General features: G+C 31.9%; 5 protein-coding genes and 2 long non-coding RNA genes across 7 annotated transcripts; 5 read left to right on the top strand and 2 right to left on the bottom strand.

Moving 5' to 3' along the window:
* Positions 1-417: 417 nt before the first annotated feature.
* Positions 418-1,526, top strand: LOC9330430 (dynein light chain LC6, flagellar outer arm). The gene is made up of 3 exons (XM_021012346.1): positions 418-755; positions 873-1,101; positions 1,195-1,526. The coding sequence occupies exons 2-3, from the start codon at positions 964-966 to the stop codon at positions 1,339-1,341; spliced, it is 285 nt and encodes a 94-aa protein (XP_020868005.1). The 5' UTR covers positions 418-755; positions 873-963; the 3' UTR covers positions 1,342-1,526.
* Positions 1,527-1,616: 90 nt separating this feature from the next.
* LOC9327746 (rop guanine nucleotide exchange factor 11) lies at positions 1,617-4,564 on the top strand. Its single transcript, XM_002894322.2, has 6 exons — positions 1,617-2,569; positions 2,662-2,778; positions 2,861-3,090; positions 3,176-3,439; positions 3,524-3,844; positions 3,936-4,564. Exons 1-6 carry the CDS (start codon positions 2,263-2,265, stop codon positions 4,323-4,325), a joined length of 1,629 nt encoding a protein of 542 aa, XP_002894368.2. The 5' UTR covers positions 1,617-2,262; the 3' UTR covers positions 4,326-4,564.
* Positions 3,729-4,222, bottom strand: LOC110224850. Its single transcript, XR_002329329.1, has 2 exons — positions 4,121-4,222; positions 3,729-4,047 (listed from the first exon to the last, which is right to left on the bottom strand). It is a non-coding gene; the product is annotated as an uncharacterized LOC110224850 (long non-coding RNA).
* On the bottom strand, positions 4,423-5,266 carry LOC9330429 (photosystem I reaction center subunit VI-2, chloroplastic). The gene is made up of 3 exons (XM_002891637.2): positions 5,048-5,266; positions 4,827-4,953; positions 4,423-4,751 (listed from the first exon to the last, which is right to left on the bottom strand). Exons 1-3 carry the CDS (start codon positions 5,176-5,178, stop codon positions 4,572-4,574), a joined length of 438 nt encoding a protein of 145 aa, XP_002891683.1. The 5' UTR covers positions 5,179-5,266; the 3' UTR covers positions 4,423-4,571.
* Positions 5,267-5,376: 110 nt separating this feature from the next.
* On the top strand, positions 5,377-6,526 carry LOC9330428 (protein CURVATURE THYLAKOID 1C, chloroplastic). Its single transcript, XM_002894321.2, has 5 exons — positions 5,377-5,692; positions 5,797-5,883; positions 5,958-6,020; positions 6,115-6,152; positions 6,244-6,526. The coding sequence occupies exons 1-5, from the start codon at positions 5,459-5,461 to the stop codon at positions 6,296-6,298; spliced, it is 477 nt and encodes a 158-aa protein (XP_002894367.1). The 5' UTR covers positions 5,377-5,458; the 3' UTR covers positions 6,299-6,526.
* Positions 6,527-6,819: 293 nt separating this feature from the next.
* Positions 6,820-10,107, top strand: LOC110224851. The gene is made up of 3 exons (XR_002329330.1): positions 6,820-8,967; positions 9,191-9,243; positions 9,457-10,107. It is a non-coding gene; the product is annotated as an uncharacterized LOC110224851 (long non-coding RNA).
* A 4,018-nt stretch (positions 10,108-14,125) lies between these two features.
* On the top strand, positions 14,126-16,459 carry LOC110224849 (tobamovirus multiplication protein 3-like). Its single transcript, XM_021012345.1, has 7 exons — positions 14,126-14,405; positions 14,731-14,803; positions 14,897-14,936; positions 15,141-15,210; positions 15,310-15,363; positions 15,484-15,561; positions 15,670-16,459. The coding sequence occupies exons 2-7, from the start codon at positions 14,752-14,754 to the stop codon at positions 15,763-15,765; spliced, it is 390 nt and encodes a 129-aa protein (XP_020868004.1). The 5' UTR covers positions 14,126-14,405; positions 14,731-14,751; the 3' UTR covers positions 15,766-16,459.
* The last annotated feature ends 6,372 nt before the right edge of the window (positions 16,460-22,831 follow it).

Below are 22,831 nucleotides of genomic sequence, written 5' to 3'. Positions count from 1 at the left end.
TATATAATCAAATAGTTGTGTTCTCTAAATCAAACTATAAAATAACTTCAATATAGACATTTTTTGCCACTACAACTTAAGCAGCATGGTAAAAAAAAAATTAAATTCAAAACTCCAATGGTCATAACTCATAAGAAGATTAAACACACCATTTGGATTAAAAAGTTGAGTATTCTAATTTCTAAGATCAAGAACAAGAATAGGTTGTTGTAGGCTAGAGAATTTACTTATTTGTGTATCTACATCAGATCAATGGGCCCTAATTAATTACCTCTTAATGGGCTTATAAATCCCAACGGCCACACCGACATTTTTACGAATTTTGTGGAAGGCTTAGCTAATCACAATATTTTTTTCACATGTTAGCTATTTTAACTAATTAATTATGCACCTCTCCATCGTTATCCATTAAGAGGCCAAGGACAAAAATACTTGGACACACGTAAGAGAGAGACACATATATCTACGCAAATGAGTCATTACACCTTATTTTATTATTACTTTTTCTTACTGTCTTGTTCCTTTTTTTAATCTTCAAATCTTCAAATTATCAACTTTGTTTCTTTTATCAGCTTCGTCATCTTGAAACTATCAACTTTTTGACTAAATTTAAAGAACAGTTGTGTTCGTTCGTGCCATTCTTTTGAATAGTTATACTAATATTTATCATCTTCTTGAAAAGACTTTGCATCCAAGAACCCGTGAGGAAGTAATTGAAATCTAAACTCAGTGAAGAGAAGACGACAAAGAAAAAGGTTAGGCACATTTTCCCATATTTTTTCTCAAAGAGGAGACATTATTTATCTTCATATGGGTTTACTTGATAAAGATTAGATACTGAAGGAATCTTTTTTTCATTTTGTGTCTTTTAGGAGTCTATAAAGATCCAAAGCTTTCCTTGTCCTTATTTCTCAGCAGAAAACTGAAAAACGTTTTGAGTTTTTGAGAGAGAGATAGAGAAAGATGTTGGAAGGCAAAGCAATGGTGGAAGATTCAGACATGCCAGTGAAGATGCAGATGCAAGCTATGTCTTTTGCTTCTCAAGCTCTTGATCTTTTTGATGTCTTTGATTGTAAATCCATTGCTGGTCACATCAAGAAGGTTAGTATCATTTTTCTTTAATTCTATTTATAAGTCTAAATACATCATTATCATCTCTATATAAATACTTGGTTAATTTTATAATGAATTCAGGAGTTTGATGAGCGATATGGGAGTGGATGGCAATGTGTGGTGGGATCAAATTTTGGGTGTTTCTTCACACATTCTAAAGGGACTTTTATCTATTTCCAATTGGAGACACTTAAGTTTCTCATCTTTAAAGGCGCTTCTACTCCTTAATTACACAACCCCTAATCATGGGGATTTTTTGTTAATTTTTTTTTTCTTTTATTACTTTTGCTTCTTTGAAAATCTGAGAAATAAATTGTAAGACTATCAAGATCTTTAGCTTTGTTTGAATCTAAGTCTGTAAATAGACCCAAGAGAGGAAGTTGATTTCAATGATGTGAGATTTTTCATTTTTACAAGTGTTTGCTTTTGTGATTAATAAAAGTGAAATGCAGAAGATTTTCTTATATGTATATTCTTATTATTGTAATGCAAACAATTAGAATAGTCCAGCCACAATAGAGAAATTCATAAACTAATCCATCATTAGCATAATTTAAATGTATTTTAAACTTTTACTTTGATAGAGAGAGATCAGAGAGGGGTCACAATCCCTAATTTAGTTAATAAATTGAGATTTTTAATACAAGACATAAACAAAAATGATTATAGATAATGTCTGTAACATGTCCTCCCTAAATCTCAATGTTAATTTTATTTAAAGAAGAATTGAGATTTTTTATTTTTATTTTTGTGTGGAGAAACTCAACTTTCTAATAACGTGCAGCCCACATTCAACCAAGTATTAATTTATAAATAGTAAAACATTTCAAGAAAATTAAAAATATTCTCTTCATTTTTTCCCAAGAGAATCTGACCAAATTCACTTGTTTATGGTTATGGACAACGAATCATAATAGTTACTAAAATAATCAGGTTAAACTAAAACCATTAACAGAAGTCAAATAATGGTGTTCTGTATTTGCTAAGTCTGAAAATCAAATACCGTTTTCTGGTTAATTAAGTTTGTTTTTCTTCATAATCTCCTAAAACTCCTCTTTATTACACGAAGAAGAAAACAATGAGAGATTAAAAAGAATTTTCAAATCGAAGATATCTTTTTATTTTTTTTATTGTTTTGATTAACTAGTAATGGTAAAAGCAATGGAGCAAGAACAAGAGAGTTACAAATCAAGATTGTTTCATTTCAAGAACATGAACGAGAACTCAGCTTCAAGACATATTAAAAGTTGGAGCTCAGATTGTGCAATGAGAATGGATGGTTCAGACAATTTGGATGATGATAATGACATGATGATGTTTAGGAGTCAACCGGGCAAATTTGGCAGCGTTGACCGACCTTCTTTGCCTCTAGGCGGAGTAACACCTAACCGCAACGACAAGCTTCCGAGAGTCGCTTCATCGGAATCCATGGAGGCACTATTAGTATTACAAGCAGGTAAAAAATCTAATGAATTGTAAGTTAGAGACAAAGTATTCTTGGATTGTAAGTTAGGGCAGAAATTGAAGTTTATGTTGTTGTTATTACAGCAATGGAGCAAATGAAAGAGAAATTTTCGAAATTGCTTCTTGGAGAAGATATGTCAGGAGGAGGAAAAGGTGTTTCATCGGCTTTGGCTTTATCTAACGCCATTACCAACCTCGCAGGTGACCTTTTTCCAAATCTTTCAGTTTCATGGAATTTAATTTGTTACCAATTTGATCTGTAACTTTTTTGATGTTGTTGCAGCTTCTGCATTTGGAGAACAACGGCGTTTAGAGCCAATGGCGGCGGATAGAAAAACGCGTTGGAGGAGAGAAATTGGATGGCTTATCTCTGTGGCTGATCATATAGTTGAATTCGCTCCAACACAACAAACAAACAAAGATGGTACTTCAATGGAAGTCATGTCAACAAGACAAAGAACAGATCTTCTCTGTAACATCCCTGCACTTAAGAAACTCGATGCTATGCTTCTCGTAAGAACAACAACAACAACAACAGTCCAAATATACTAATCAAATGCTGTAAAATAATCTCATATTTGTAATCTTTCTCTTGCAGGATTGTCTTGATAAATTCAAGGATCAGGATGAGTTTTATTATGTCAAAAAAGATTCTCCTGATTCTTCCGAGACAAGGAACGATGAGAAATGGTGGTTACCGGCAGTAAAAGTCCCACCTAACGGGCTCTCAGAGATATCGAGAAGGTTTCTCCAGAGCCAGAAGGAATGTGTGAATCAAGTCCTTAAAGCTGCAATGGCGATAAACGCTCAAGTTCTGTCTGAAATGGAGATTCCTGAAAGCTACCTTGAGTCACTTCCTAAGGTTATTTAATAAACACATAAACATTCATCAAGAATCTGTTATGATCTAGTCCTTATCGATGTTTTCGTGTGTTGTTGGGAACAGAATGGGAGAGCTAGCTTGGGAGATGTGATATACAGAATGATAACAGTAGAGATGTTTGATGCAGATCAATTCCTTATTGAAATGGATTTATCATCTGAGCACAAGATTCTTGATTTAAAGAACAGAATCGAAGCATCGATTGTGATATGGAAGAGGAAAATGGTGCAGAAGGACACAAAGTCTCCTTGGGGATCAACAGTGAGTATTGAGAAAAGAGAACAGTTTGAAGAGAGAGCTGAAACAATCTTGCTACTATTGAAACAAGGGTTTCCCGGAATCTCACAGTCCTCGCTCGATATCAGCAAGATTCAATTCAACAGAGTAAGTAAAAACTCTAACTTCCAAATACATTTTGGTTCTGTTTTCCTTTTGGTCATAAGAAAATCTCATTATTGGATTTTGGTTGTTTCAGGATGTAGGACTTGCAATCTTGGAGAGTTACTCAAGAGTGCTTGAGAGTTTGGCTCACACCGTGATGTCGAGAATAGAAGACGTCCTTTACGCTGACCAGCTTACTCAAGAACCTACAAATAATGCACCTTCTAAGAACAGATATAGCTTGAAGGAGAATGAGAAACTAAGGGAGGAAAGACTAACTTTCACAGAGGATATGGCTTCAGGAACACTTTCTGATGTAATGCAATGGGGTAACAAAAACAATGAAATGAAGAAAGAAAGTTTTTTCGGAGATAGAGAGAAACCGTTGTTGTCGAAAGTCACCGGTATAATGACTAACAACAAGAAGAGTTCTTATCTTGAAAATCTTGGAGCTATGAGGAGTCCAACCGCGAGATACTCCTGAAAGAAACCGGTTTCTTTTCTTTTTCTTGTAAAATTAGGTTTTCTTGCTGCATTTTCAATCTGCTTAAAGATTCCAAAACGAATAATGCACCATTGTGTTGTAGCATACTTGAAATGCAATTTCAATGATTCATCACTAGCTTACAAAGCAATCAACACAACACAACAATATACATAAATCATTAAAAAGGGTTCACAGAATTGGGAAGAAAGTTTCCAGACTTTTTCAAAGATTTAGAAAGCTAATTTAAAGCTTGCCCCGAGGACCGAGCTTAGGTGGCTCTTGAGGACCTCTCTTAATCGGAAGAACATCGCCGGTAGAGTTCGCACTGACATAAGTAAGCAAAGAACCTCCTCCAAGAATCAAAAACTTGAGAAGCAAACCTCTCTTTGTGAAAGGAGCAGCAAATGTCTCAAAGAACTTGCTCTGCAAGCAACATAGTTACAAAGTCTTAGAATTTGAAGAAGCATACAGATTTAGGGATTAAGAGATTACAAAAACCTGAAGTGGGTTATAAGGAGAAGGAGCATCAGATCCATAAACATCCCATTGTCCTGTTGTGTTACCCAAATCTTCTAAATCAAAGTATACACTTTTGTCTCCATACTTAGCCACCACAGCACCAGCTCTACACAAACCACCAAAAGTAACATCCTTTTCTTTAATACCAACCCTCATCAATCTCAATCCAAGATTCCAAATTTCAAAGCTTTAAACTTTACCTGGTGGATTTGGTTTTGAAGCTTTGGCGAGAAGGCTTGATGAAGAGCTTAGCTCCGACGAGAGAGCTGCCTCCGAGTCCTTTCACGGCGGCGGAAGGTTGAACGGCGGCGATGGTTGCAAAAGACGCCATGTTTCTCTCTTTGTTGTTTGTTGCCAAAGTAAGTGAGTGGATTGATGTAATTTGTATAGTGGAGAATCTACTTCACTCATTTGATGGATTTTGTTGTGACACGTGGCGAATTGAGTTTTCATCTATGAGATTTGGTATTCCACTTAGGAAATGCCACGTGGATTATAAAAAGATAAGGCTATCTCTAATCCATAACCAAAAATTTCTTCGTCTCTGTCTCAAAATCGAATCAACATCTTTAAAGTTTCAATTTTTTTTGCTCTGTTTTTTTTTGGAAAAAATGGCTTCAATTTCTGCAACTTTGCCTTCGCCATTGTTACTCACACAGAGAAAATCCAATCTCACATCGATTCAAAAACTCTCATTTTCTCTAACTCGAGGTACGAATGACATTTTCTCCGTTTTCTCTAACTCTCGTTTTCACCTTAAGAGTAGCCTCACTCTTATGGTGAAAGCTAGTGAAAGCTCAGAATCATCGACTGATCTCAACGTTGTTACTTCGATTCAGAATGTTGTGAGTCCCCAAAACCCTAAATAGTACTCTGTTCTCAGTTTACATATATGCCTTGTTTAGTTTTGATTTGGACATTTTTGGAATGTGTAAATTATTTATTGCAGTGGGATAAGTCTGAAGATCGGTTAGGTCTTATTGGTTTGAGTTTTGCTGCTATTGTAGCTCTTTGGGCATCACTGAATCTCATCACGGTATAGACTTAAAACTTGATCTCTTGTGCTTTAAAGTTGTGAGATTTAAAGCACTTGTTCTTTTTCTTCATTAGGCAATCGACAAATTGCCCGTTATCTCGACCGGATTCGAACTAGTTGGTATCTTGTTCTCCACGGTAAGTAATAAGGCTTGGTATAAATAATCAATAACTATAATGGATTATATATGATCTTATTGATTCTAGCATTTGATATTTTGTAATTCCGCAGTGGTTCACATATCGATATCTCTTGTTCAAACCGGACAGGTAAATTTGTTTTCATTAAATGAGATTATGAAAAACCGAATGCAAGTGTTTTTTTTTTTCTTTTAACCTAAGTCTTTGTTTCTTTTTACAGAGAGGAGCTTTCCAAAATTGTCAAGAAATCAGTAGCAGATATACTTGGGCAGTGAACGTTGTGTGATACTTCATCTTTGGAAGATGATTTGTTTGCAAGTTTGTAAAATTACATGACAGGGTTGTTGTTTCTAGTCTAATAATTTCGTGTATTTGAAACCTGTAAATACTGTATTGTGGGTTTTGGTTGTGAGCAAAATCAGTCATTTCATAGAGAAGATATCAAGATCAGACACTAAACATGTTTTAGCATGAATAGAAATTGAAAGAATAATATTTTTTTAGTGGGCTTTGATTTTCACGTATACTTTAGCAATTTGTTAACTATAACATGGGCTTTAGTTTTCACTTAAAGCCCAACAAAATTAAACGAGACCACTTAAAGCCCTTTCGATTTCATAACGGTCACTAAGTATCAATTACAGGTCTACCCTTTTGTCACTGCTCTCTGTGAATTCCAAATTTTGGAGCGATACCAAATTTCTCCGAAGGCGATCATCATAATCATCATCATCGTAAGGTATTGTTTGTTTATTTCGTTTCTTTGAATTATTTAGGGTTTCTCTCTGTCGAATTTTTTGTTTGTTACATACCAAAAATCTCTTTTTCTAAATTCAAAAAACTCCGATTTGATTTTTTTTTTTGTAAAGCAAATCCAAAAGCTTCCTTCTTTTTGAATTGCGTTATTACAATCTTAGGGTTTCTAATTTCAAAGATTTGTTTCTCTTTTATGATTATACGTTTTAAATCAGGGTTTCAATTTTATTTTCAATTGCGTTTTTACGATCTTAGGGTTGTTAATTTCAAAGATTCGTTTCTCTTTTATGATTGTTACGTTTTAAATCAGGGTTTCAATTTTATTGTTTCTGCAAATCAAAACCCTAATTTTTCAAGTGCATAGTTTCGACAAATTTGTTATTTCGCAAATCCAAAAGCCTTTCTTTAAATTTCACGATTTTGTTTTAATAGATTATGGCTTTTGTTTTGGGTTCATGTTTCTAAAGATTTGTTTTCAGTTTTCTGGAACAGAAACCCTAAAATCAATGATTTTCTTTTTAAAAGCAACGGATTTGTTTAAAGTTTTAAGCTTTCTTCAAACCCAAAAGAAAGGGACGACACATTACATGATTGTGTTCTGTCCGGTTTCTAAATTGGGAAAATTGTCCCGATGTTGTTGCCTAAGTAAAGACTTGTCAAATTGTTCTTAAGTAAAGACTTGCTGGCTGGGCAGCATGATATATCGACTTCAATAATCTGCAGAGACCTGTCTTTTATAAGGCTTGTCTAATAATGATGTCCCAATATTGATAAAAATTCAAATCAATGATCTGCTAAAGCTCTATATCTTCTTGAGCTGGGATATCTTAATCAATGATCTGCTTAAGCTCTATATCTTCTTGAGCTGTTTATAGAAGATTCAATGATCTGCTTATTGGTGGAGGGATAAGGAGATTAATGTTCTTTAACAAGGATTGTCTAGTAATGACAAACTCAATGATCTGCTTAAGCTCTATATCTTTGTTGAGCTGGGATATCTTAATCAATGATCTGTGTAAGCTCTATATCTTTGTTGAGCTGGGATATCTTAATCAGTGATCTGTGTAAGCTCTTTATCTTTGTTGAGCTGGGATATCTTCTTAATCAATGATCTGCGTAAGCTCTATATCTTTGTTGAGCTGGGATATCTTAATCAATGATCTGCTTAAGCTCTATATCTTTGTTGAGCTGCGATATCGTAGTCAATGATCTGCTTATAGACGAGGGATAAGGAGATTAATGTTCTTTAATAAGGCTTGTTTAAGGATGTACGATTGCAAAATTCAACTGTCTGCATAAACTATGGTTCTTGCTGGACTGGAACAGCATGATAAAACTATTCAATCTTCTGCATGATGATGGGAATAAATATGCCTTTTAAATGGTATCCCAAGATTGGAAAATTCAAGTTCATACTGGGCGGGGACAGTGTGGTTAATAAGTACAGAGATGTCTCAAATCTCTGCATAGATCTGCGTTGACAGGAGGTAAGTGTTCTTATTGAGGCTAGTCTAATAACGATGGCCTGAGATTAAAAAATTCAATACTCTGCTTCAAATACTCAAGAATCTGTTGATAGGAGGTAAGTCTTCTTTATTGAGGCCAGTTGATTAACGATGGCCTGAGATTGAAAACTTCAGTTCTCTGCTTCAAATACTCAAGAATCTGCATATTCATAGGAGGTAATGTTCTTTATTGAGGCTTGTCTAATAACGATGGCCTGAGATTGAAAACTTCAATACTTTGCTTCAAATACTCAAGAATCTGCATATTCATAGGAGGTAATGTTCTTTATTGAGGCTTGTCTAATAACGATGGCCTGAGATTGATAAATTCAATACTCTGCTGTAAATACACAAGAATCTGCATATTTATAGGAGGTAAGTGTTCTTTATTAAGGCTTGTCTAATGAAGTCTGATTGGGAAATTCAATATTCTGCTTAGATCTGCCATTCAAAAGGCTTGTTGAAATATGTCTCGAATTTCAAGAAATTCAAGTTGGGACTTCATAAATAACGTGTTTTCTCCTTTGTGCCTAGCTCTTGTAGCTCATCTGTTCAGCGAAGGCACATCATTGTGCAACGCTTGATGGATTCGAGGCTCGAACAAATCACTTAAGAGAGAGAGAAGAACGTACAGAATGTTCAAATATCTGCTTAGTACAAGAATATGACGTCTTGGTAAAAAGGTATGTATTTCATTTCCAACTAGATTGTAATTGTCTGCATTTTTACTTATGTTACAATAAACCAGCGAAATGTTGGATTTTGGCATTGGTCTAAGAGCAATGGTAAGTGATTTTTTTCTTTCTTATGTACATTTCTTACAAATGGTAGATCATTAAAGAATAAACCAATCTCTACTTACCTTAATTTGTTCTAACCACGTCTTTTGGTGCTTCTTCTTAACAGGGATATTGCAAAAATTCCAATTTGTAGATTATATCTTTGCCGCTTCTCATCAGGTGACATCTCTTTCCTCTTTTAAACCTAGTTATGATCTTCACAAAAGTTTACCAAAGTTTATGATTTCTTAATTGACTCAATCTTTTGGTTTCCATTATAGTTATATTTGTTGTGTCTGAATTGTTTTAGTAGTAGGAGTTTTGGGAAACTGTATGATTCTTTTGATAGGAAACTGTATGTATAAAGATTTCTTCTCTTTGTCTCCCTTACAGCAATTTTTGTCTCTTGAAAAGAAAGCTCTGGTTTTTCAGGTATGTCCTCTTTCTATTGCTTCTCAAATTTCAATTATATTAGTTATTGGCTTTGTTTATTTTTTGTTGTAGCAAGCATGAATTCGTTTAAGGTCCGTGTCAGAGACCAAATGATTGTTCTTTCATTGTAATGATTTGCTAGTTTTTCTAAAAGAAATCCATGTGATTCATAGATTGTTCACGAAGTTCAGATACTGAGCGGTGAGTGTTCAACATCATATAGCTTCTTTTTGGGCTGATATCAATCTCATTGTTCTTATACTCATTAGTGTTAATATCAAACGTATAAGACTTACAAAGCACCGCTAAGGTATTCCTCTGAAACTATCTTCACCCATGTAATTGGAAATTTTGTATGTTTTACTTTATCTCCATAAAACGTAGGGAGGATGGTTGACTTTGGTCTATATGAATTCTGAATCTTATTTCTTCTCTTGCAGGTTTTATTCATGTGAAGACTAGTATAAAAATTGATCATAAAACCTGATATGTTTCTCAAATCAGGACATCTTTGGTACATGTTCTTTTTCTCTGTTTTCAATATCTTACTGTTAGTGCTTGCGTTTTAACTTTTGTAGAATTAGTCCAATTCTTAAACCAAAATTCTCTCCCCCTCTTGAGCTTCTTCCACGGCCTCTCTAATGGCGGAACAAAATTCCCCCTAAGATCTTCTTCTTCTTCTTCTTCTTCTTCTAATCACCGGATTAGAGTCTCATCAACGGCTCCATTTCTGGCTTCAAGTGCTCTGCTTCTCTCACCAGCTTGGCTCTATCAAGAAACTCTCTTTCCGGTCCTGTAACGACTCTAACAGGCCTTGATGTTTCTCGTTGCGTGACTCTCAAGTTTCTCGATGTTTCTTCCAACAATTTCTCCATTGGGATTCCATTTCTCGGAGATTGCTTGGCTTTGCAACATCTTGACATCTCCGGGAACAAATTATCCGGTACGGTTCCTCCTTTCTTCGGCTCTTGTTCACTTCTGGAATCACATGTGTTGTCGAGTAACAACTTCTCTGGCAAGTTACCAATGGATACGTTACTGAAGATGAGAGGTCTCAAGTACTCGATCTGTCTTTCAATGAGTTTTCCGGCGAATCTGTCTGCTTCGTTGCTAACGCTAGATCTCAGCTCCAACTATTTTTCCGGTCCGATTTTCCCAAATCTCTGTCGGAATCCTAAAAATACTCTCCAGGAGCTTTACCTTCAGAACAATGGCTTCACCGGGAAGATCCCACCGACGTTAAGCAACTGCTCTGAGCTCGTTTCGCTTCACTTGAGCTTCAATTACCTCTCCGGGACAATTCCTTCGAGCTTAGGCTCCCTATCGAAGCTTCAAGATCTGAAACTATGGCTGAATATGTTAGAAGGAGAGATCCCTCACGAGCTCATGTATGTCAAGACTTTAGAGACTCTGATTCTCGATTTCAACGACTTAACCGGTGAAATCCCTTTCTAGTTAAATTTTTTAAGAGGAGCACAATAATAAGATGAATTTTTACATAATTAAAATTTTAAAACTGAAAATAAAAAAAAGAAACATAAAGATGAGAGAAATGAATTGCAATATATAGAAAAAAAAAACTTACACACTTTTTTAAGAAATGCACAATGATAAGATAAATTTTTATATAAATAAATGAATTGCACAATTCTTATATTATATTATATTATATAAAGAAATGAATCACAATGATAAGATAAAATTTTATATAAAAAAATTAGATAATCTTATATTATATTATCATTGAAATTAATTTCTCATAACTATTTTTAACAAAGATTTTCATTTATTATTTACATATTTTTAAAAAATAAAATATAGAAAATAACTCAATTTGCTAACCAATATATTATTTATATAAGTATTAATTTAAATAATTTTAGTATTTATCTATTAGTATAAGAGTTAATTAGTCTAGATAGTTTTATCTATTTTCTTTAGATATTATTCAGTTATTCTTTTAGTATTCATAATTATTTGATGATATTTTCAGTTAATGTCTTAATTATTTTTCTAGATTCTAACAAAAAATAAAAAATAAATAAATCAGCTAGATTAAGGTGTTACTATTTACAAATATAAAAATTCAGTCAAATTCATTCAAAATGCACTAAAACATCATCTAGATTTAGCAATTCAGCCATTCCTCGATTACCATTTAGACACTATATATATATATATATATCAAGAGCTAAATGGAGAAGAAAACTGAATCACTTTTCTCCATAGACGACGGAGAGATTATGTTGTCTTCTTTGATTTGGTGGTCGGACGTAAATGATTCGCTGATTTGGGAGGATGAGATCTTCTATGTCCTTGCTATTATCTATGGAATCGTTTCCATCTACTCTTTGGTACTACTACCTGCATTTTTTAGATTTTATTTCTCTTTTTTGAACTTGGAAACATTTTTGAAACTATGAACTACATAATCGTTATATCTACTGTGGAACTAATGTTTTTTTTTTTTTTTTTTTTTTTTCTTAAAAGGGCTTTTAATTAAGAGAAATCTAAGAAATGTGCCACACAATGTAGCAATTCTTACCAAAATTGTCATAGCCCACAAATCCTTTTCAATTGTGCCACAATCCAAATTCTAACCCAACTTGCAAAGTCCAATTTACCCTTTAGAGAAAAAGCTTTTTTGTTCAATCTTCATTCCTCTCTCATCTCTCTCTCTCTCCCTCTCTCTTTTTTTCTCTAAAAAATGAAGCTCAATCTCCCTAGATATAAGAGTTCATCACGTTTTCGATCTAGGAATACATCGTTGGCGATTTAGCGAGATTAAAAATCTGGGTCTGAATCTGGTTTGGAAAGTGGAAGCGAATCTAAATCTGAGAAGGAAGAAGATACATGTGGACAACATTTCTTGTCTACCAAAATTTTCGAATTATTTCGTTTCGAATTCTTGTCCACCAAATTTCTTTGAAGTCTGTTTGTTTCAAATGTAGACAACATTTGTTGTCCTCCGAATATCTTCTCAATCTATTGTTTCAAATGTGGACAACATTTCTTGTCTACCAAAATTTTCGAAATATGCCGTTTTGAATTCTTATCCACCAAATTTCTTTAAAGTCTGTTGTTTTAAATGTGGACAATATTTGTTGTCCACCAAATATCATCCCAATCTGTTGTTTCAAATGTGGATAATATTTTTTGTCTACCAAAATTTTCCGAAACAAAGTTTTGTCCACCAAATATCTGATATTTAGATATTTTCGTCTGAGGGTATTTTCGTCTTTGTCTGTCTGCCATAAAGTGAAAAAATGGCAAATTGAGAAAAGAAAACTTTTTATGGCAATTTGTATAAGTTTTGCTACAGTAAATGGCACATTAGACCAAAATCTCTTTAATTAAATACAGAGTAACTAATGATTCGTTTTGTTAGATTCAACTTGTCAGATTACAATTTAGAGTCCAACTGATCAGAGTTCTAAATCATGTCTGGACGACACAACATGCCTTTTACTTTCTCCATTTCGGGCTGCATGGAGGTTGGTGCTAGCTGAGAATTGTGACTTTGCAGTGTTTCATAGATCTTAATGTTATGGGTTGATTTTGCAGTTAGGGCTGTGGTGTTTGTCTTCAGGCGGAATGTGATGAACATGGATTCACAGGTCAAGTCTTATATGTTTGTAGTTTTTAATTTTAGTTTAGTTTTCTTCTTTAGTCAAGATTTTACAAAAAGTAAATTAGTTACCCAATTTGAGTGAAAAACTAAAACTGTATAAGCCATTAATGTTTATAGTTCTTAAAATACTTTTTGGATTTTGGATTTGTTCCTCTTTTTTTTTCTTTAATACTTAATTTGATTGGTATTTAAAAAAAATGTTTTTAGTTGTAAAAAAAATCAATTTATAAGATAGTTTTTGTTTAGTGTGTTTAACATTAATGAAATGAATACCTAAATTGTTAAACATATTAAACACACAAAACAAAAACTATCTTATAAATTGATTTTTTTTACAACTAAAAACATTTTGAACAATCAATAATATTTTGAACAAACATTTTGAAAGCAAAGTTCTGTGTAATATTAATTAAAAATAATATATTTCATCCATATTATATTTTTATTATTACATATCAAAATTTTGTTACATATATTGATTTTTTAATTGATTTTTTTATAATTCATAAATCATCCATATTAGTTACATATATAACTAATACAAAATTTTGATATGTAATAATAAAAATATAATATGGATGAAATATATTATTTTTAATTAATATTACACAGAACTTTGCTTTCATTTCGCATAGAATTAGTTAAACATTAATGGATAATAACAGAAATCTTTTGATTTTAATTACAAATAAAAACAAAATTGGTTTTAAATTTTAATTAGGAGAACCCATGTGGTGGGTTTCTGCTTTTTGATTGAAAATTGGTATAAACATTAAAAAAAAAACTAATTTAAACACTACAAACATTTTTTTTTTTGAATAACCGTGGGTCTCCCAAAGGCTTCCTAGACCCAAAGACTAATCCCACGAAGCTGGCTATTCCCCTATGTAAACCTGCCAGTGGCCGTGCCTCGAACCCTGGTGGCGGAAGTCACAGCTGTGACCCTTTTACCACTAGACCACAAGGCCCGGTTCACTACAAACATTTTAATGTCAACCTTTCTAATTTACAAAACTTTGATGGTTATCTTGTAGATTATGCAACATATCTTTCTTGATATTCCAAGTCTTGGTTTCTTCACAACCTATGCTTTTTTGTTTCTCGCATGGGCAAACATTTACTATCAGGTAATTAAATTCTGAGTAATCTTATTATTCTTTTTCCTTCTTTGGTTCTGATATTTACTCCACATTCTATGACTGGATAGGCGCGTTCGATATCCACCGATGGACTAAATTTTAGCTTCTTCACAATTACTGGAATTGTATATATAGTCCAGGTATATTAATATATACTCCCTCCGTTTCAAAATATAAGACGTTTTGAAGAAACTGTTTTGTTTTAAAATATAAGTCATTTTCAAGTTTCTATGCAAATTGTATATTACTTTAATATTTTATGATTATTTTTATTATGCAGTCTCTTTTATGATTGGCTGAACTTTAAAAAGTAGATCTTATTAATCGGCGTGCTTTTAGCTAAAACGCCTTATATTTTGAAACGGAAGGAGTATAGTTTTGTTTGTTTAATCTAAAAGAATATTGTGAAAATTCAAAATGTAATTTTGTCTTGTGCATAGGGTTATAATTAACTTTAACTTTCAGATATCTCTTTGGTTGCTTTGGATGTGCAAGCCTGTTGGAGTTATGCTAATCCTATCTAAGATGTTCTTAGCAGGTAATTTACCCACGCATGATTACACTATATTTGGCTTGTTATATTATATATGGTACGTTACTTGTCTCAACTCTCATGCCAATATAATTGTAGGTGTTTCATTGTTCGTCGCCCTTGGATTTTTACTTCACGGTAATTCTGTCGTACTACATTTGATATTGTGTTGCCGAGAGTCACCATTGGGGAACGAGTCATCATGCTTGCATTCTTGTGCATTCTTGTTCTCCTCTGATAGCATAACTAGATTCTCTTGGTGTTAAAGCCGAGTAAATGTTCTTACCAATTTAATATGATCATGCATTTGAGCTTGATTTAGTGTCCTTGTATGCCTATCTTCTGGCAGGCTTTTCCTAATGATTCATCGGTTTCCAATAGAAACTAAAGGGCGTCGCAAGAAGTTGCAAGAGGTGAAACATTAAATTGTACAAGATCATAGTGTAACCAATCAAGTATATATATGACGCTGCTTGACTCTTTACACTCTCTTTCTCTCTTATGTATGCTAGATTGGTTATGTGACAACAATATGCTTTACGGGTTTCCTCATCCGAGGTATCATGGTAAAGACACACACACACAGACACACACATGTTTATGTTGATATCTACCAATCCTTACCTTCTTGCTTAGACTTTAGAATGAACAACTAACCAAAGGTTTTGTCCTTTATTATGGTTAAGATGTGCTTTGCTACTTTCTATGAGGGAGCAAACCTTGATGTGATGGATCATCCAATCCTTAATCTCATATATTACTTGGTAAGCTCTCTCTTAAACTAATCATAAAATCTGTTCATAAATCTTAAGTCTGATACATAATCAAACCATTGTTTCTGCTTGAAACCTAATCTTGTTGCTTAATTACAGTTGGTCGAGATAATACCGTTTTCTCTGGTCATGTTTATCTTGAGAAAGCTCCCACCAAAACGAGACATCACACCAAAAGATGTACACGAAAGTTAATGATCAGACCATTATTAATCCCAAAAATTCTCCGAAGAATCTCAAGCTTTCTATTTCATTTCAATGTTTGTTTCTATATATCTAAGATTTTGATCTTGATGGCCTTTCTCCATTTACTTTTGAATAATAAATCTGTTTAACACAAGTTTCAAAATGCGTTTAATGGGGGATGGGGTTCGGATTAAAGTTTTAAATCATGTCTTTTTAAACCAAATATGATACTAATTTAAATATTGCTACCCCAAATAATCTCTTGTTTGTGTTAAGGGTCGGGTCTAGGATCCAAGACAAGAACAATAAAAGCCTATATAAATTTTGTTGTTTTATAGAATTGTTGAGTCATGTATTGTAGGTGATGTATGATATCTTGGAGCAGCTTGATTGGGCGTCTCTCTCCTAGTGACTCCTCATGCTCTAAATGGTAAGAAACCAAAACAATTCAGCCGAATTCAACTAGATTCAGCAATTCCGCAAACATCATTTGCATAAAATTAATTCAGCTGAATTCAGTCAGATTCAATAATATTTTCAACATCAGTTCACATAGGTTTATGTTCACTTCGGGTAAAAAACTCCAATAATAATAAATACACAACTCGACTTAAAATATTTTAGATATCAAAAATTACACCTCAAATTTATATTTTAAAATAAATTAGATAATATGGATACGATTTATGAAAATTCAGATACATAAAATCACTAACATTATGGACAAGAGTAGAATTCATGTTCGGATATTTCGGATAACTATGAATAATTTTGGATAGTTTTAATTTCTTTTAGATAATTTAAAATAAAGTTATAAAATTTTGCAAGAATAACTTATGGCTATGCTAAAAATATTATTTAAAATATCAAAATTTAAGTTACTCATCGTCATCATATTATTGATTAAAGTACTAAAAGCAATTAGATAATCTTAGAGAAATTTATGAAATCTGCCACAAAGTGGTGGACCCCTTTCTGCAAATACCACATTTTCGAAAACTCCTCGGATATACCACATTCTTGTGGTAGTTTTTACTTGATCTGACCAAAATACCCTCTATTTTTGGTTTGGAAAGAAGGAAAAGTTTGTCTTCTTTCATTTGTAGTTGTGTCTTTACAGACGAGGACGTGGAAGAGTAATAAATGAGGCAAAAAGCAAATATTTAATTATAATAAATATGTTCTGATTTTGGTGAAATGATTCACAAACAACAAAAAACTAGTCAACGTTATAGGCATTGTGGTGAGTTTATGATAGTGTTTTTTTTTATAGGAAGTTTATGAGAGTATGTTATTAATGCAAATAATTATTGTGGACATATATATATTATGGACAATAATTATTTATAAAATTAATAATTTACATTAGATGTGGTGAGCTTATGAGAATATGTTGTTAATGCAAATAATTTTGTAGACTATATATATATATATATATATATATATATATATATATATATATATATATATATATATTATATTATGGACAATATTTATTTTTGTAAATATTAATAGAATAAACTTAAGTTTGTCTACCAAAATTAAATGGTATAGAGTTAAGAGAAGATGTTTAAGTTTGGTTAAGTTTGTCCTTTAAAATAAAATAATGAAATATAACCTGAAAGAAACCATGTATAAATATCATGGACAATAATTATCGTGAATATATATGATATGGACTAACAAATCTTTATATAATGTACAATATAAGTTTGTCCATGGACAATACGAAAGATAAAACATTTTATGAGGATAATATTTGTTCTGTAAACACTAATAGAATAAACTTAAGTTTGTCCACTAAGATTAAATAATATAGAATTAAGATAAGATATTTAAGTTTGATTAAGTTTATCTAAAATAATAAAATATAACATAAAAAAAACCATGTATAAATATTGTGGACAATAATTATCGTGAATATATATGATATGGACTAAAAAAAACTTTATATCAGGTACAACATAAATTTGTCCATCAATTTTTAGTGGACAATACGAAAGATAAAATATCTCATGTAGACAACGCCACACGAAAGATTATAATTAGACAAAATTGTGGCTTAGAAATGACTGCGACAACATCGACGAGCTCCGGTGATAACAACAGTTTGGACGACATTGTGAAACGATGGCGGTGCCTCAAATCTTAGAATGAAATGAGACGGAAGAAGACGACGAGATCTCCAAGTACAAAGGCGGTGACGGCAGTGATGATGAGCTCCGACGATGGCTAGTTCTTGGATCTCATCTTGATTATTAACCACAGAAGTGGTGAAAGAGAGAGGAAAAAAAAAAGGAGAGATCATGGGAGAGAGAAAATAGATAATAAAAAGAATGAGATAATTTGTTTGTTTTCGTCTTTTTTGTCTAGTTAATTTGGAGGACATTTTGGTCATTTCTTGTTTTGTATTGTGGTATAGAGGAATTTTTTTTTAAAATGTGGTATTTTTGTGGGATAAACTTGGAAATGTGGTAGTAATGATAAATTTCCCATAATCTTATGTTCGTTTCTGAAATTAATTTCTCAATAATGCTTTGCCAATGATTTTCATTAATTATTTACATATTTTTAATAGTCCAAAAATAAAATATATAATAATAACTCAATTTTGATAATAAATATATATTATTTATATCAATATTAATTTAAATAATTTTAGTATTTATTTATTAGAATAATGATTAATTAGTCCATTAGATAATTTTCTCTATTTTATTTAGATATCTTTCAGTTATTTTGTTAATATTCATAATTATTTGATGACATTTTCAGTTAAACTCTTAATTATTTTTCTAGATTCTAACAAAATCAGAAAAAAAAAAAAAATCAGCTAGATTCAGCAATTCATCCAGATTCTTCATTTCTACTTAGACACCCTATATTTTCAAAAACAATATCAAGAGCTAAATCAAGAAGAAAATTGAATCATTTTTTCTCCATATATGACGTAGAGATTATGTTGTCTTCTTCCAAAGACCGGTTAACCCACGACCTGGACACTTTTCCAGTTTGGGTTTAGTACTAATAACCGCTAATTTTAAAACCACAAAAACCCACAAAAACCCACAAAAACCCGCCACTAACCCGCAATCCAGTGAACCGGTTGAACCGGCTGGATATGGGTTTTTAAAATATCATTTGGTTTTCGAATAAAATATAGAATTTTAGACTCTATTTATTTATTTTTAGAATTCTGTTTTAGTTCTTAGACTCATTTGATGTTTTAGATTTTGATGAAAATTCACAGTGCCGTCTAAGGAGAATGAATTGAATAGGGAGAGAAATAACTGAGATTCGTTGTTTTAATTCGCGATGTTTTATTAGTTTATTTATATCCTTGGCGATCTCTTACTATTTTAATACTAGATGGTGTACCCGCGCGTTGCGCGGGATTTAAATTTAAACTTTATTCTTTGAGTATAAATATAATCAATTGAATTTTAAAAGATTTTACTTTAATTCATGTGCATTATCTTTCCAAAGTAGTAAAAAGTTTCTCACATTTTTTACTACAATTTTTCTCGTTTTCTTTTATGATTCACTCGTCGTCTTCCGACATCTATTTTCTTTTCTCCTTAGATCGTTTCTATTTTCTCCTTCATATCATTCAATACTCAAATTTTTAATAAGTTTCATGATCTTTTTATTAAAGTGAACATCAGAAAAGAAATCCGAGGAGATGTTTGTTATAAGGTGTTTTTTTACCATGTTTTGTGCATCTAAAATTGTTTTATAGAAAACAAATCTCATATATGGACTCATTCCTATTAACAAACATAGAAATTCAACGTGAAATTTTGCACTTTATCTTGACCATTTGAAAAATACAAAAATCTCTTTCTACATATATAATTTAACATATATTATGATTTTAGATAGTATTTTTAATGTTTATTTTTATAAAATGTGACACTTACGAACTCATAAAAATTATTCTAATTTTAAAATATATTTATTTTGAAAAACAAAACAAAATCATTTTTATTTCTAGTGAAAAACTCTTCAATCTACCATTACTATATATAGATTTCCAAATAACATTCTCAAATATTATTATTACACAGTTTTATTATTCGATAAGATTATTTTATTTTTATTTGTGATGTTTAGGATAGTTTTTGTTTTATTTCAAATCACCCTTAGATTGTTCAATCGATGTGAATTTCCTAAAAACACTGATTAATATTTAGTTTTTCTTCTTTAGGTATTCACTTTTTTATTTAGAAAACATTTATAATACAGAAAATTTATTAATTTGACTACTTATATTAGATTATAATTATAAATAATAATATGTTCTAAATTCTTCTTATTTTTTAATCGGTACTCAAATTTTAAATGTCTATTTTTCAGAAATGAATTGATTTCTATTTTAAGTAAAAATCTTTAAATTTGGTATTTTTAACTCTTATTTCCTTTTCTCTACTAAATAATGGCAACTCTTAAAAAATAAATTTTGTACCATTAAAATATATGATAAGTTTCTTTTTCGTATCTCTAACTATTTTAAAATATTTACTCATTATATGTTAAAATATAATGATCTAATTTATATATATTTAATCTCTATTCAAAAATTTCATATTTTAAGTTGTATATTTATTTTTTTCGTTTTTCATAATATTTCATTTAATTTTTGTCAATTATTGTTTTTATTTAATGTGTGAATTAGTTTAGTTTTAATGTTTTTGTTTTAATAAATAAATATGTGGAACCCACAAAAAAAAAATTATGATGATATGGATGCTGATGTGGACATCTTAGATGGAGAGAAACTCTCCCATTATATATATAGATTTGTTAGGGTTTTAGACTTTTAGTTGGATTTAAAAATTTAATTTGGATCACTTTATTATTATTGTTAAACTTTATATTTTGTAAATATAGTATGAATATTTTTATTTTTATATTTATAAAAATTATATAACCTCTATAAATATTAAATATATTAAATAAATTCTAATCAATCAACCCGTGATCAAACCCGGTTGACCCAATGATCCGGTGATCCAGAAGATAGTATGGTTTACCGTCCGAATTGGGTTTAAAAACACTGCTTCTAGTTCTTTGATTTTGGGGTCGGACGTAAATGATTCGCCGATTTGGGAGGAACAAGCCTTCAATGTCCTTGCTATTCTCTATTGAATCGTTTTCATCTGCTCTGTGGTACTACTACGTGTTTTCTTTATCTTTTATTTCTTTGAACTTGGAAACATTTTTGAGAAACTATGAACTAATATTTTTTTTTTTGTTAAAACTATGAACTAATGTTTTGTTTCGTTAGATTCATATTGTTAGATTACAATTGAGAGTTCCAAATTATGTGTGGACAACACCAAAGGTCTTTGCCTTTCTCCATTTCGAGATGCATGGAAGCTGGTGCTACCTGTGAATTATTATTTTGTAGTTTTGAACTTGATTACAGTAACTCTTTCAACAATAAGTTCACTTATACAAACGATAGATTATTGATTGATAAAAAACGATAGACTAATAACCCAAACTGTTGTATTTTAATTAGCACTTATGAGAATATAGATTAATAACCTCAAATTGCTGTATTTGAACACCTATAAAACTGTCAATTTAAAAATAATACATATTCAAAAATTGAAAATTTATTGAATACTTTATCTATTTTTATGACATAATTATAAAATATACTACAATACTATAATGCATAGCATAACAATTGCTTTATATAATAAAACTTAGAGTGAGCGCTAACGAAAATTCATTTAAAAAAAAAAAACTCAATCATAAATTAGTATATCAACTTATATATAAATACATACACACACACTCCTCCAATAAACGTCCGGTCTCCACAATTGATTTCGCAGAATTTAAACCAACGGTGACAAAGTTAATCAACGATGATCTCTGTAAGGACTTCAGTGACAATAATATTTTTAATGCAGTTAGCCAAATTGGTGATGACAAAGTTCCGGAGCCTCACGGACTTACTGCTCGTTTCTATAAATCTTGCTGGGACATAGTTGGCAAAGATGTCATCAAAGAAGTAAAGGATTGTTTTCGAACATCATACATGAAACCATCGTTGAATCATACAATATTTGTATGATACCGAAGATAAACAATCCTGAAACTCTCTCAGATTATCGACCAATTGCTTTATGCAACATTCTTTACAAAATCATCTCAAAGTGTTTGGTAGCGAGACTTAAAACCCATCTTGATGCCATTGTCTCTGACGCTCAAGCCGCTTTTATTCCGGGTAGACTCGTCAATGATAACGTCATGATTGCTCATGAAATGATGCACTCCTAAAGGTACGCAAAAGAGTATCCCAATCATACATGGCGGCGAAAACCGATGTTAGCAAAACTTATGACCGAGTTGAGTGGAACTTTTTAGAAACAACATTGCGTTTGTTTGGCTTCAATGAACAATGGATTTCATGGATAATGGGTACAATTAGATATCAAACCACAACGCGGGATGCGACAAGGCGACCCACTATCACCATATCTTTTCATTCTTTGTGTTGATGTACTAAGCCACCTCATCAATTCCAGAGTTGCAGATGGAGATATTCGGGGGATACTTTTTGTTCTGGGAGTCCCGGGTATTACCAATCTCCAATTCGCGGATGACTCTTTGTTTTTTTGTCAAGCCAATATTCGAAACTGCCAAACACTGAAAGATGTTTTTGACATCTATGAATACTATTCTTGTCAAACAATATATATGGCTAAATCAATAATAACTTTCGGTTCAAAGGTCCATGGTACCAATCACAATAGACTAAAACAGATTTTGGGAATAAGAAATCATGGAGGAGGAGGAAAATACTTGGAGTTACCAGAACAATTTGGTCGGAAAAAACGGACTTCAAGTTGGAGTGCAAAGCATTTATCACCAGCGGAAAAAGAAATAATGTTAAAGTCGGTGGCTATGGCGATGCCGGTTTATGTAATGTCATCTTTCAAACTACCGGCCGGAGTTATTGAAGAAATAGAGAGTATTCTCATGAATTATTGGTGGGAAAAGGATGCAAAGAAGAGAGGGATCCCATGGATTGCGTGGAAAAGATTGCAATATTCAAATA

This window comes from Arabidopsis lyrata, assembly GCF_000004255.2.
Source record: "Arabidopsis lyrata subsp. lyrata unplaced genomic scaffold ARALYscaffold_1, whole genome shotgun sequence".
Taxonomy (NCBI): Eukaryota; Viridiplantae; Streptophyta; class Magnoliopsida; order Brassicales; family Brassicaceae; genus Arabidopsis; species Arabidopsis lyrata.
This window is presented reverse-complemented; position numbering and strand designations above follow the sequence as displayed.